This window comes from Pelobates fuscus, chromosome 11, assembly GCF_036172605.1.
Source record: "Pelobates fuscus isolate aPelFus1 chromosome 11, aPelFus1.pri, whole genome shotgun sequence".
Classification (NCBI taxonomy): Eukaryota; Metazoa; Chordata; class Amphibia; order Anura; family Pelobatidae; genus Pelobates; species Pelobates fuscus.
This window is the reverse complement of record NC_086327.1, coordinates 64958429-64972369: the sequence shown is the minus strand read 5'-3', so window position 1 is coordinate 64972369 and position 13941 is coordinate 64958429. Positions and strand designations below refer to the sequence as shown.

Here is a 13941-nt window from a genome sequence, read left to right as displayed (position 1 = left end):
TTGATTAAAAGCTTCTCCTATTTCTTTAGGTGCTATGCATGTTTTCCATCATATATGATTTTATCTATTCTGTTATCTGCTTTCCTTTTTTTTAGTTGCTTTGTTAGTATTTTATCTGCTCTATTTTGCCGGTAATAATATTTAATTTTTAATTTAACCATTTTTTTTCCTATGTTTTCTAAGATTTTATTTTTTATAGTCTGTGTAATTTGTTCTATTTTGATTTGACCTTCTCTATTTGGGTTATCCTTGTATTCTTTAATAATTTGATATAATTGAATATACCACATAGCCAACCTCGATCCTTCTGATCTTTGGGTATCTTTTTTAATCTTTATACAATGCCCTCTTATCGTTGCCTTATATGCACACCATGTTGTTATATCTGATATCTCTAACGATTTATTTTCTATAAAAAAATATTTAGAGGTCTCTTTCAAAAATTCTTGATTTTCTTTTCTGTAAAGAATTGACTCATCTAATTTCCAGGTTGTCCTTGAATGGTTGATCTTCCCTTCTTTTAATGTCATTATGATACTGTTATGATCAGACCATATCATAGTTTTTATCTCTATTTGTTCAACTTTTTCTATTACTCTTGTATCACCTATGAAAAAATCAATCCTAGAGTATGAATTGTGAGGCCATGAATAAAAGGAATATTCTTTTTTTATTGGGTTTCTTATTCTCCAAATGTCGTATAAGTTGTTCTTTTTAATAATGTTAGCGAAGGTTTTAATGTTCCTAAGTTTAGTTTTGTCTATGTTTGTATTGTTCTCTCTATGTGTGTCCATTTCTATATCCAACACACAATTAAAATCTCCCCCCAATAATATACAACCCATAGCAATTTTATCTACTCGATCTAGGATTTGAGAAAGTAGTTTCATCGGATTAGTATTAGGCAAATATATATTTACCAATGTATATAGATCACCATTAATTATACAAACTAAAATTAGGAACCTTCCTTCGACATCACTCTCCTGATGTTGTATTTCTACTTGTATATGTTTTGAGAACATGATTGCTACCCCTGCCCTTTTTTCCTCTTTTTTAGATGAAGTGAATACCAATGGAAAAAATTTCTTACACCACCCAATTTTCTCCTCAAGGATCCAATGTGTCTCCTGTATTAGTGCCACTTGAATATTTTCAGATACTAAATAATCTTTAAAAGCCCATTTTTTTTTTGGAGTATTTAAACCCTGAATGTTAATTGAAATTAATTTCACCATTTAATGACTGATTAACCATCCTCTTTTTTTTCCCCGTTGCTTAACCCTGATCACCATGTCGTTCACCACTGTACCTAAGTCATTCATTCTACACATACATTCTTTCATTTTATTATCTTCTACTAAAATCTCTATATTGTTTAGAGATCTATACTAACATTAGCTTAAGTTGCCTATTTATAGGCAATCTCTAAGTCCTATTAAGAACTCATGGGCGAAGTAATTTGGGCGTAGTGGCGGTACAGATTAATTTATCTGCTCTACATTTATTATTTGATTTTCACATATTCGGATTCTATGTATATCTCTCTCTCCTCCTCCCTCCTCCCTCCCCTCTCCCCGTCCCCCCCCCCCCCCCGTGTACTTAAGGAGAGGGGAGATGAAGAGAGGGGAAAAAAAAACCCGTGCCTATTATTTCGTTGTGATCTACACTACTCTACTTCAATCCTCATAATATAATTTACTCTAAGTGTTTACTTATATCACGCTTGAAAAATATTGTGCTTTAGTGCCTATGTTCTCTGTTATGTTCTTTTATATAGTGCTTCTATTGTCCCTAACTATAATGCTCCCCTTATTATTTGCTCTTTTTATTTCCTAAACTCAGAGAGAGGTGTATATATATTGATTCCAGCTTCCCCATTATTTACAGTCTTATGTCTAACTCTAATCATGTCTTTTCTGCTCCGTATTTATATTTTTGTTCTCTGTTGTGTTTACTACTAGTGTACATACATGCAAATTATTGTGTCATTACATTGTACTCGTGAGTCTGTAACTATTATTTTATAAATTATTCTATTCGCCGTGATGGGGGGAAAAAAAAAAAAAAAAACCTACATTTGTTCTTCCCTCTCCTTCTCCCCACCCCTATTCTGATGCCAGGTTCGTTTTATGTTAGTTGTTTCTCATTTATCCAGGCTGCTATTTTGTCCGGCGAATCGAAAACCTCTGCATAATCTTCCAAAAACACTTTTATAGCTGTTGGAAAAATCCACGAATATTTTATATTGTGTTGCCTTAATATAACTGTTGTTGGTCCATATTTTTTTCTTTGTGCTCGAGTAAAGAAAGACAGGTCTGGGAAGATTTGTATATTTTTAAATTCTTCTCCTTGCGGCTCTTTTTTCCTGCTTGTTTTCAGTATTATTTCTTTAAATTGAAACGATTGAAAGCAGCAAATTATATCTCTTGCCTTATTATCTGGGATACTTTTGGGTTTAAACACCCTATGATATCTTTCCATATTGCAATTGAATTTTTCCACTTCAATCCCCCAGGCTTTCCAGAGGTTGATTACATAGTTTGGTATCTTCTCTTGCTCTATATTTTCTGGTACATTTCTTATTCTCAAGTTATTACGCCGAGAGCGATCTTCCAAATCTCCCAGTTTCGTTTCTAGTGCATTAATTTTCTTTGTCAATTCTTTATTTTGTTCTAATATTATTTTTTCTTGGATTTCTATAGATGTAATTTTTTCTTCCGCCGTATTTATTTTTTCTGTCAGCTGTCTCATTTGGCCAAGGATCTCTTCCGAACTCTGATTCATATGCTTCATTAAAGTTTTGGATTGGGATTCTAGGCATCTTTCTAACAGTTCTGCAGTTATCTGTGTACTAGGTATGCTCTCTTGGCTACTCAGTGATTCTTCGATTCTTGAAGTTGTTAGGGATGTATTCTCTGTATGTTTCTCTTTAATTGTTTTATTAGGAGGTGAGAAAAAGTTTGTGGTTTCTTTTCCTAGTTTAGAATTCTTTTTCTCCTTTTTTTGGGTTATTTTCTCTTGGGATTTTGCTGCCATTTTGCTGTGCTCTTTTCTCAATTTCCCTCCTTTCTCCCCTTTTTTCCGTTTTTTTTTTTATTTTTCTTCTTTTTCCTCTGTTCCTCCGGTTCTCCCTTCTCTTTTTTTCTTCTTCCTTTCTACCTCGAGAGGCAGCACCAATCAGTGACCTCTACTCTTACAATCTTCTCTACCAGTCCACAGCGGAAGAATCGAAAAAAAATGTTTTTCTTTTTTTTAGAGACCTATCTTTAATAGCCAGGTTTTCCAATTTTAATGGTCAAAAAAGATACATCAATCTAAACACTGGCCCCGTCCTTACCCCGTTAATTGTTTGGTCTCTACCGCGTTCTCATGGAGAGAAAAAAAAAAAGCGTTTAACTACTGAAATATGTAAGCCATATATAAAAAAAAAGAAAACCTGTGTCTCAGTACTTTCGTCACGGTTTTTAGTCCTTTAACCATGTAAGGTAAATGCCAAATCACACTCTCCACAATAACCCACTGGTGTTTCTCATTCGGTTACCTAATTACAGCATAACAATGCAGTTTTCCAATTAGCATGTACAATCTTGTCTAAAACAGTATGAATTAAACTTTGGGTTTAGGCTTAACAGAAACTTGTATATAGTATTATAAGTTTACACTTTAGCAGCCTAATGAATACAAGAGAATTAGCCTCGGCCCTAGCCATACACATATAATCACCACCACTTTATACTGCTGGCGTGATGACGTAGGTGCGGACGCACGCATCGTAGGGCGGAGCTAAGGAGGGCGGGCGGCGGGCGGCGGCTGAAAATGCGGTCGAGGGAGACCAGAGACCGTGTGAGCGGGAGATGTTGGAGACAAGGTCGGCAACAAGAACATACCTGCAGGTCCGGATTGGGAAGTTACCAGCTAAGCTACCAGCTAAGTACCCCGAAGAAACAACTTGAATGGGGCCAGAGGAAATGGAATTTCTACCCGCAGAGACAAGATAAGTAGAGAGTCTCTTTCTGACTCCTCTTTTTTCCCCCCTCCCATCTACTCTTTGGGAGATAAACAAATACAGCCCACAGCCCATAGCCCACTTAAGTAAACGAGAAGTTACATTAACGCCAAAGTGGGGGTTTATTTTTTTTAATTTTTCACTTAAACGTTATTAAAACTTTTTTTAACTTATTTTTTTAACTTTTTAAAGCTTATTTTAAAACTTTTTTAACGTTAACCCCTAGTTAGCCTAACACTAAATCCCCCAATTCCCCACTAACTTCCACCATCCCTAGCTAGCTAAATTCATAATTTTTAAATATTTAAATTCATTAATAAAATAAATGTAACCCCTGAGGATTAAAAAAAAAAAAAAGAATTAACCCTCAGGGGTTAAAAAAAAAATCAGATCATATTAAAATGTAATTAAGTCAGTGATCAATTGGCAGGGAAGGGGTTAATTTTTTATTAATATGGGTAAAGGGGGGTGGGATTTTAATTTAACTTTTTTTTTTTACACACCAGGGGGCAGGATCACTGAAGATCCGTCTCCCTGCACTTCACACTGAACCCGGAAGTGCAGGGAGGCGGAGCTGAGTATACAGAGCACATGTACCCGCTCTGACATGCTTTCAGAGCGGGTACATGTGCTGGGGCAGCCCGATCCGGTGCTCCCGGTCTGCCTCTAATACAGAGGCAGACCGGGAGTACTATTAACCCCGCGATCTGGGGTTAATTTTACCGCGTGACGGACGAGGTCCGTCATCCGTCGTTAAGGGTATCCCCTGGATGACGGACCTCGTCCGTCACCCGTCCTGAAGGGGTTAAGGACTGAGCCAAATGTACACGTTGTGAACAAAACAAAACGTAAACAAAACCTGGCATTTGCGCTATATGTCTGTCCAACCGTAATTCACCTCTTTCATATTAAATGCATCCCCCCTTATTATATATCATTTTATTCAGGGGAAACAGGGCTTTAATTTAATATCAAATATTTAGCTATGAAACATGATTTAATATGAAAAAAAATAGAAGAAAATAAGAAATGTTGTAATCTTTTTAGTTCTACATGACATTTTAACTGTCAATGTCATAATACTGTTTGCTTTAACTGCAATAAAATACACATATTTGTATTCGGCAAAGTCCCACATGTAAAACAGTACCCCCTATGTACAGGTTTTATGGTGTTTTGCAAAGTTACAGGGTCAAATATAGCACATTACATTTGAAATTGAAATTTGCCAGATTGGTTACGTTGCCTTTCGGACTGTATAGCAGCCCAGGAATAAAATTTACACCCATAATGGCATTCCATTTGCAATAGTAGACAACCCAAGGTATTGCAAATGGGGTATGTCCAGTCTTTTTTAGTAGCCATTTGGTCACAAACACTGGCCAAAGTTAGTGTTAGTATTTGTTTGTGTGTGAAAAATGCCAAAAAACACCAATTTTGGCTAGTGTTTGTGACTAAGTGGCTACTAAAAAGACTGGACATAACCCGTTTGCAATACCTTGGGTTGTCTACTATTGCAAATGGTATGCCATCATAGGGGTCATTTTCATTCATGGGCTACCATAGGGTCTCAAGGCAACGTAACCAATCTGGCGAATTATAATGTGAAAAAAATGAAACACAAGCCTTATATTTAACGCTGTAACTTTTGAAAACACCATAAAACCTGTACATGGGGCGTACTGTTCTACTCGAGAAACTTCTCTGAACACAAATATTTGTGTTTCAAAACAGTAAAAAGTATTGCAGCAATAATATTGTCTGTGTAAGTGCTGTTTGTGCGTGAAAAATGCAAAAAAGCGTCACTTTTACTGGCGATATCATTGTTGTAATACATTTTACTGTTTTGAAACACTAATATTTGTGTTCAGCGAAGTTTCCCGAGTAGAACAGTACCCCCCATGTACAGGTTTTATTGTGTCTTGGAAAGTTATAGGGTTAAATATAGTGCTAGCAAATGAAATTCCCTTTACTTTCGGCATGGGTGGTCAGGCAGGTCCCGCTAATTGTAATTAATTAAGATACCTAATTATGTAAAATATTACATAAATATATGTGTAGAATTAATATATATATATATATATATATATATATGTATATATAATTTTTTATAAATATTTTTATTTATATATAGGTATACATATAGTGATATATACGTATATATTTATGTATATAGATATATATATATATATATATATATATATATATATATATAATTTCGTTCTACGTGTATTTTTATATAAATATATATATATATATATATATATATATATATAAATATATATATATATATTAATATCACAATACAGTAACAACGAAATAACACATATATATATTTTTTATTATTTACTTTTAATTTTATTTTTTTACGTATTTACATATTTTTTTATATTATATATAAAGTCATCAGTCTACGTGTAATTTGATATTAATATATAGACAGTGTGTGCATGTGTGTATATATATATATATATATATATATAAAAAATATTATTGGGTATTTTTTTTTTTACACTTATTACACTTATTACTTATTACACTTAACTTTATTAAAATTAACTTTTTTTTTATTTTTTTTATTTCCAGCCAGCAGGGGGACTATCATTACAGTTAGTCCCCCTGCTGGCAATGCCTCAGCCAGATAACCTGGCCATGTGATTGTGAGGTCTTCGCAAGCACCTCACTCTCACATGGCGGGGGGCCCCCGGGAGAACGGACGTGCCGCGGGGTCTCCCTGGAATCACTGGCGACTGGGTAAGTTTTAAAAAAACGGAGGGCGTACTATTACGCCCGGCGGAGTTTAGAGCCGCTTAAAATAGGGCGTAATAGTATGCCCTCCGGTCTTAAAGATTTAAATAGAGCCCAAACTGTTCAAGCGATTACTAGGGCAGAAGGGCTGAGGTTTTCCCTGGCTCCAACTAGGAAGATCCTAGGAAGATCCTGGCTGAGGTACAAGGAGCTCTGCTACAATAACTATAAAAAAATAATTTAGATCCTAGAAACGAGGCATTTAACAATAAGGACTAAAAAAAAAAAAAAAAACTTCAGTCTCATTAGAGATTTTTCACCTGAAGCTGAAAGAATCAAGGTGAATTGTTCATGTAAGACTTAACTAGGAGGTTTGCCTTGAATTGGCAGGTGTTAGTATCACTCCAGTAGCCACTTGAGTGTAAGCTCAACCTCCAGTTATTTAGACATGCATAGGTTTTTGGGATAGTGTGCAAGTAACTATTTTCTTTGTTTTTTTTGTTGTATGTATTGGTGCTGATGTGTACTATAGTCATTGCAGTCACCCAGTAGTAGTGGGAGTTAGAGCACAGGACTTATTTTTGTATAAACTGTTAATAGCCTTCTCACACACACACACTCACACACACTAACATACACTCACACACACTAACATACACTCACACACACTAACACACACTAACAAACACACACGGACATACACTTACACACAATAACATACACTCACACACACTAACACACTCACACTAACACACTCACACCCACACGTTTTTTGTTTTAAATTTAATCCCCCCAGCCTCCTTACCAGTGGGAGAGCTGAGGGGATTCCCTGGGGTCCAGTGGTGTCACCCGGCTGGCTGGTCACCAGCCGGGTGACAGCAGGGCCAGCCTCGGGGGGCCCTGAGGTGGCCGGCACCTGCCCCCCCCCCCCAGGAGAGGAGGCTGGCCCAGTGACATACATACCTGGGTCGCAGGTCGGCCGGGCCCCCTGGTATGTACACCACTGCATCAACTTAAATATGTTAGACAATAATTTCATCCAACAAAAATCTATTCTTCTTGTTTGAATATATGATAATCTCACATAATGGGGTGTGAAATGTAATAGAGTTTTTAAAGTGTTTCACTAGTAGCAAAACAGAAAATATTGATAATAGTTCATTATGAATTGTAATAGTTCATTATATGTAGTAAAGGATTACTTAGGACTTAGGTATTTGGGGTAAGTTTTTTAAATATGTTTGGGTAAACTTAAAAAAAAATATGTAAAAATATTAAAATATCAAAAACATACATCCAAAAATATTAAATCATTTTCAAAGTGTATCCAATATATTAAATAATTTGACAAGCTTATCCAGAATTATTAACTCAATGCCATAATTTCTAATGGATTATGCTGTGGAAACCACACAGATTTGTATAGAATGTATGAAGGTTTATTCTGGTAATTGACATAAAGATATAGTTATAGAACTATAAAACAATCCCCTGATTAAATTTGAAAATGCATAGAAACCAATGGAGAGGAGTGCATGCAAATTGGGTGTGGTAGTAGAACAATATTAGGCATTGGGCTTTGAAGCCTCTACCTTTGTATAGCTCTATTTATCTATTAATAATAAAATACATGTTAAGACATTGAGGACTTCTAAATCTATCAGGTATACTAAAATAATTTTCTGCATGTGCTATAATAAACAAAAAATTATATACATATCATGGCTCTCCAAGAGTTCTGTTGTAATAAAGAAGAATGTTTGCAATATGTTGAAAATTATAATTATCTTTCCTTACTAAGGATATGAATAATATTTAATTATGTAACTATAAATGAAGTGAAATAAAACAAGATAAAATGGTAGTCACCTTTTAAGAAGTACAATCAAAAGCTGCTCCCTCAAGGCAATGATTTCTGACTTGTTAGGACTGTTTCAGCAGTTCATCGTCCTTTGATAGGATCTCCAATAGATGTAGGATAGAATTATGTTAGTGTCCAGTACTATAAGCAGATGTGATAATCCTCACACCTATCTAAAAATGTAATATGAAGTTGATGAACCTAAAACAGCTTCAGTGATATCAGCAGCTCAAGGTAAGTATGAGAAGTAGGGCTAAACACAGAAATAGTCATATTCTATATCATTACAGCTACTCCCACAATCAAATGTTTCTGAATTATTTAGATGTATCCTTTCTGCTGTCCACGCAATGGAAAGACTGTAACTAAAGTGCTGTTTCCTTTGTTTTAGCAAATCCAAGCCCTCCCTCTTTTCCGGAGGTCATTTGGGATGAATATAACACAATGCTTAGCAAGCCAGGGAAACCAGGAAAGACTTAATTCAGTCATGGAAATAATGTCTGGAAGAGTACAGATTACAATAAGCAACAGAGAAAATCATGCACTATCTGAATACATAGGGGAGTATTCACTAAAGAGTAATTTGTAGTGAAATAGAAATTATATGCAAATGTATCCCTTATCTCCGTGACTATACAGGGAGTGCAGAATTATTAGGCAAGTTGTATTTTTGAGGATTAATTTTATTATTGAACAACAACGATGTTCTCAATGAACCCAAAAAACTCATTAATATCAAAGATGAATATTTTTGGAAGTAGTTTTTAGTTTGTTTTTAGTTATAGCTATTTTAGGGGGATATCTGTGTGTGCAGGTGACTATTACTGTGCATAATTATTAGGCAAAAAACAAAAAACAAATATATACCCATTTCAATTATTTATTTTTACCAGTGAAACCAATATAACATCTCAACATTCACAAATATACATTTCTGACATTCAAAAACATAACAAAAACAAATCAGTGACCAATATAGCCACCTTTCTTTGCAAGGACACTCAAAAGCCTGCCATCCATGGATTCTGTCAGTGTTTTGATCTGTTCACCATCAACATTGCGTGCAGCAGCAACCACAGCCTCCCAGACACTGTTCAGAGAGGTGTACTGTTTTCCCTCCTTGTAAATCTCACATTTGATGATGGACCACAGGTTCTCAATGGGGTTCAGATCAGGTGAACAAGGAGGCCATGTCATTAGATTTTCTTCTTTTATACCCTTTCTTGCCAGCCACACTGTGGAGTACTTGGACGCGTGTGATGGAGCATTGTCCTGCATGAAAATCATGTTTTTCTTGAAGGATGCAGACTTCTTCCTGTACCACTGCTTGAAGAAGGTGTCTTCCAGAAACTGGCAGTAGGACTGGGAGTTGAGCTTGACTCCATCCTCAACCCGAAAAGGCCCCACAAGCTCATCTTTGATGATACCAGCCCAAACCAGTACTCCACCTCCACCTTGCTGGCGTCTGAGTCGGACTGGAGCTCTCTGCCCTTTACCAATCCATCAATCTGGCCCACCAAGACTCACTCTCATTTCATCAGTCCATAAAACCTTAGAAAAATCAGTCTTGAGATATTTCTTGGCCCAGTCTTGACGTTTCAGCTTGTGTGTCTTGTTCAGTGGTGGTCGTCTTTCAGCCTTTCTTACCTTGGCCATGTCTCTGAGTATTGCACACCTTGTGCTTTTGGGCACTCCAGTGATGTTGCAGCTCTGAAATATGGCCAAACTGGTGGCAAGTGGCATCTTGGCAGCTGCATGCTTGACTTTTCTCAGTTCATGGGCAGTTATTTTGCGCCTTTGTTTTTCCACACGCTTCTTGCGACCCTGTTGACTATTTTGAATGAAACGCTTGATTGTTCGATGATCACGCTTCAGAAGCTTTGCAATTTTAAGAGTGCTGCATCCCTCTGCAAGATATCTCACTATTTTTGACTTTTCTGAGCCTGTCAAGTCCTTCTTTTGACCCATTTTGCCAAAGGAAAGGAAGTTGCCTAATAATTATGCACACCTGATATAGGGTGTTGATGTCATTAGACCACACCCCTTCTCATTACAGAGATGCACATCACCTAATATGCTTAATTGGTAGTAGGCTTTCGAGCCTATACAGCTTGGAGTAAGACAACATGCATAAAGAGGATGATGTGGTCAAAATACTCATTTGCCTAATAATTCTGCACTCCCTGTATATTTGATGTAATATTTTTAGCTAAGCTTTTCAAATGATATATATACAAATATTTTATATATACATATATTTTTATATGTGATTACTTTCTTATATTTTAGTATTTTGATAAAGAAAATGCTTTTCAAATTTATCCAAAAATAGTAAATCATTTGAAAAGCTTATGTAAAAATAAATACGTTGGGGTCTATGGCCCTGATTTAATAAGTTTTCCAAGTGATTCAATAATGTTAGTTAGGCCTCGCAGAGTTCGAACTTTCTTTGTGTGAGGTGATTGCATTCGTTGTTCGGCATGATGCCTTCGATAAAATTGCAGAGCTCTAATGGTGAAATCCCTGAAGTTGATGTTTAAATTGCAAAGCAGTCTGTCAATCAAAACTATGTTAGAAGATCTAAGCATTGATGATCCTGTGCTCCTTCCAAATATGAATGCAGCTATACTTAAAAAAGTGATCCAGAGGATGAGGAGAACAAAGAAAATGACAGATGATATCCCTGTATGGGACCAAGAGTTTCTCAAAGTAGACCAAGGAACACTCTTTGAACTCATTCTCGCAGCAAACTACCTAGACATCAAAGGTTTGCTTGATGTCATCTGCAAAACTGTTGCAAACATGATCAAAGGCAAAACACAATACATTTGAAAGACCTTCAATATTAAAAATGATTTCACTGAAGAAAAGGTGGCACAGATATGAAAAGAGAACCAATGGTGTGAAGAAAATTGAATTAGTTTGCCTGCCACTGTAACACTGTAAAATATATTCCAAAAGACTAGTTGCACTGATCTGTTTAGAATAAACAATTCATCGGCTTATTATTTAATCAGCAGGCAGTTTTGCCGCATGTATTGTCCAATTCTTTTTTTTTTCTTTAATTATTCTGATCCTGAAACTATTTTAACCATTGTTATCTTGTCTGAATTATGTTTACAATAATAATGTGTGATTTGTGTGCTTTTACAATTAAAACATCCAAGTTTGTTTTCTCCTGTTGTCAAAGACATGATTTGTCTATGTTGATGCAGATACATCACCATTTTCTGTGTTGCAACAAAGTTTATTAAAAAAAAATCTGCATTTTTTTTTTATGGTTGCTACTTATTCTTCTTATATATAATGCTCCAACAAGTTCCGTAGCGCTGTACAACTAGTGGACTAACTGAAACCTATTTGTAACTAGACAAGTTGGAACAGAGGGATTGAGCTTACATGCTAGAAGCAGTGGGGTATAGTGACACTAAAGGTAAGCGTAGGTTAGAAAAGTAGGTTGCTAGAATGGTATTCATTGAAGGCTTAGTGTTTTGTTTTGATGACCGTTTCTAGAGAGGAATCTGGGTGCGGGGAGGGAAAGTTGTTTAGTTTAATTGATATGCTTTCTTAAAGAACTAATTTTTCAAAGGAATAGAGATTGGGTGAAAGTCTAACAGAGAGAAGGGCGTTCCATAGGTACGGTGAAGCCCTAGAGAAGTGTTTAAGGTGAGCATTAGAGGTAGGAATACAAACAGAGGTTAGACATAGGTCTCCGGTAGCGAAGGGCCCTAGACGGGACATATTTTTGTATTAGTGAGGCTAAGTAGGTCGGAGCAGCATTGTGTAGAGATTTGTAAGCAAGCATCAGGATCTTAAATTGAGTCCTAGATCTTACAGGAAGCCAATATAGGGACTGAAAGGGGGAGGCGTGGGAGGTGCGGACAGACAGGAAGATGAGCCTCACCGCCGCATTCATTATAGACTGTAACGGGGCAAGTTGGGAACAAAGAAGACCACTGAGAAGTAGATTAAAGTAGTCAATGCGAGAGAGGACAGCAGCATAGACAAGCACCTTTACCATAGCGTTAACCCCTTAAGGACCAAACCTCTGGAATAAAAGAGAATCATGACATGTCACACACGTCATGTGTCCTTAAGGGATTAAATAGGGTTGGATGCGTGCAATGTTTTTGAGATAGAAGCGACAGGATTTGGCGATTAATTGGACATGAGGGGTGAAGGAGAGGTGGGAGTCAAAGAGAACACCTAGGCAGAGAGCCTTAGAGATAGAGTGGATGGTAGTGCCAATGATTTGGAGGGAGACAGACAAGGGAGTAGCAAAACTTGAGGGAGGGAAGACCAGAAGTTCTGTTTTGGACATGTTTAGTTTAAGGAAATGAGAAGCCATCCAGTTGGAAATAGCAGAGAGGCAGTCAGAGACACGAGTCAAGAGGGGTGGTGATAAATCAGGGGAGGACATAAATTTTGTGTCATGCACATAGAAATGATACTGGAAGCCGAAGGAGCTGATAAGTTTGCAAAGGGAAGCAGTGTAGACTGAAAACAATTTGGGCATTGGGGAGAAGAGGCAGAGCCTGAGAAAGAAACACTGAATTAGCACTGGGAGAGGTAGGAAGAGCACCAGGAGAGAGTGGTATATCGTAGACCAATTTTACCGGAGGATGAAAGAAGCTGTTGATTATCAACAGTGTCAAAAGCAGCAGAAAGGTCGAGGAGAATTAGGATAGAGCAGTGGCCATGGGATTCAGCAGTGATAAGATCATTATATAATTTGGCCACATCTGTTTGAGTAACAAGTGCGGAATCCAGATTAAAGCAGGTCAAAATGAGAGTTGGATTCAAGAAAGTCTGTCAATCTCGCATACACAACTCTTGTTAAGACACCTCCAGTATCTGTAAGTACAACCGCCGTTTAGTTCACCTTCCCCTCTCACCATATAAATCCTCCGTTCGTATAAATTGTAATCCACGAACCATAACCAGGGGGAGCGGTAATCATCCGAACGGGATCCGTGAACGGACTCCAAACTCCCGAACAGAAATCCACGAACCGCCGCTAATCGCCGAACCACGATATCCACCAAGCGGCTTACAATTCCAATAAGTAGTCTCTAAGCGCAAATAATAAATCCCCCCAATAACGAGACAGAAGCTCCGCATTGAGGGTCAAACAGGATCTGGCTTTACTGTGGGCTACCCGCCCGTATTTATGCTGGTCTCCCACTTGGTGGACACTCCCCTAAGGGACCAAATGGGAGACTGTAAGTACAGTAGGACAAATGTACATTTCAGACATACAGTCACGGACTTTTCTCACAATGCAGTATGTTTCCCTTCCCTCTGCCCTGGAGATAATTGGGGA

General features: G+C 37.0%; 2 protein-coding genes across 4 annotated transcripts in view; one reads left to right on the top strand and one right to left on the bottom strand.

The window, feature by feature from the left end:
• RASIP1 (Ras interacting protein 1) overlaps nt 1-8961 on the bottom strand; it is a 1304986-nt gene extending 1296025 nt beyond the window's left edge. For all 3 annotated transcript variants that reach the window (XM_063436332.1, XM_063436333.1, XM_063436334.1), the window contains exon 1: nt 8627-8961. The gene's annotated coding sequence lies outside the window, so the exon portion shown is untranslated. The remainder of the gene's footprint in view (nt 1-8626) is intronic.
• A 2168-nt stretch (nt 8962-11129) lies between these two features.
• LOC134577450 (S-phase kinase-associated protein 1-like) lies at nt 11130-11450 on the top strand. Its single transcript, XM_063436197.1, has one exon. The coding sequence runs from the start codon at nt 11130-11132 to the stop codon at nt 11448-11450; it is 321 nt and encodes a 106-aa protein (XP_063292267.1).
• Nucleotides 11451-13941: the final 2491 nt, after the last annotated feature.

What these genes read in the sequence shown, in the direction of transcription:
- LOC134577450 (XM_063436197.1), top strand. Translation starts at nt 11,130, where the DNA reads ATGGTGAAATCCCTGAAGTTGATGTTTAAATTGCAAAGCAGTCTGTCA.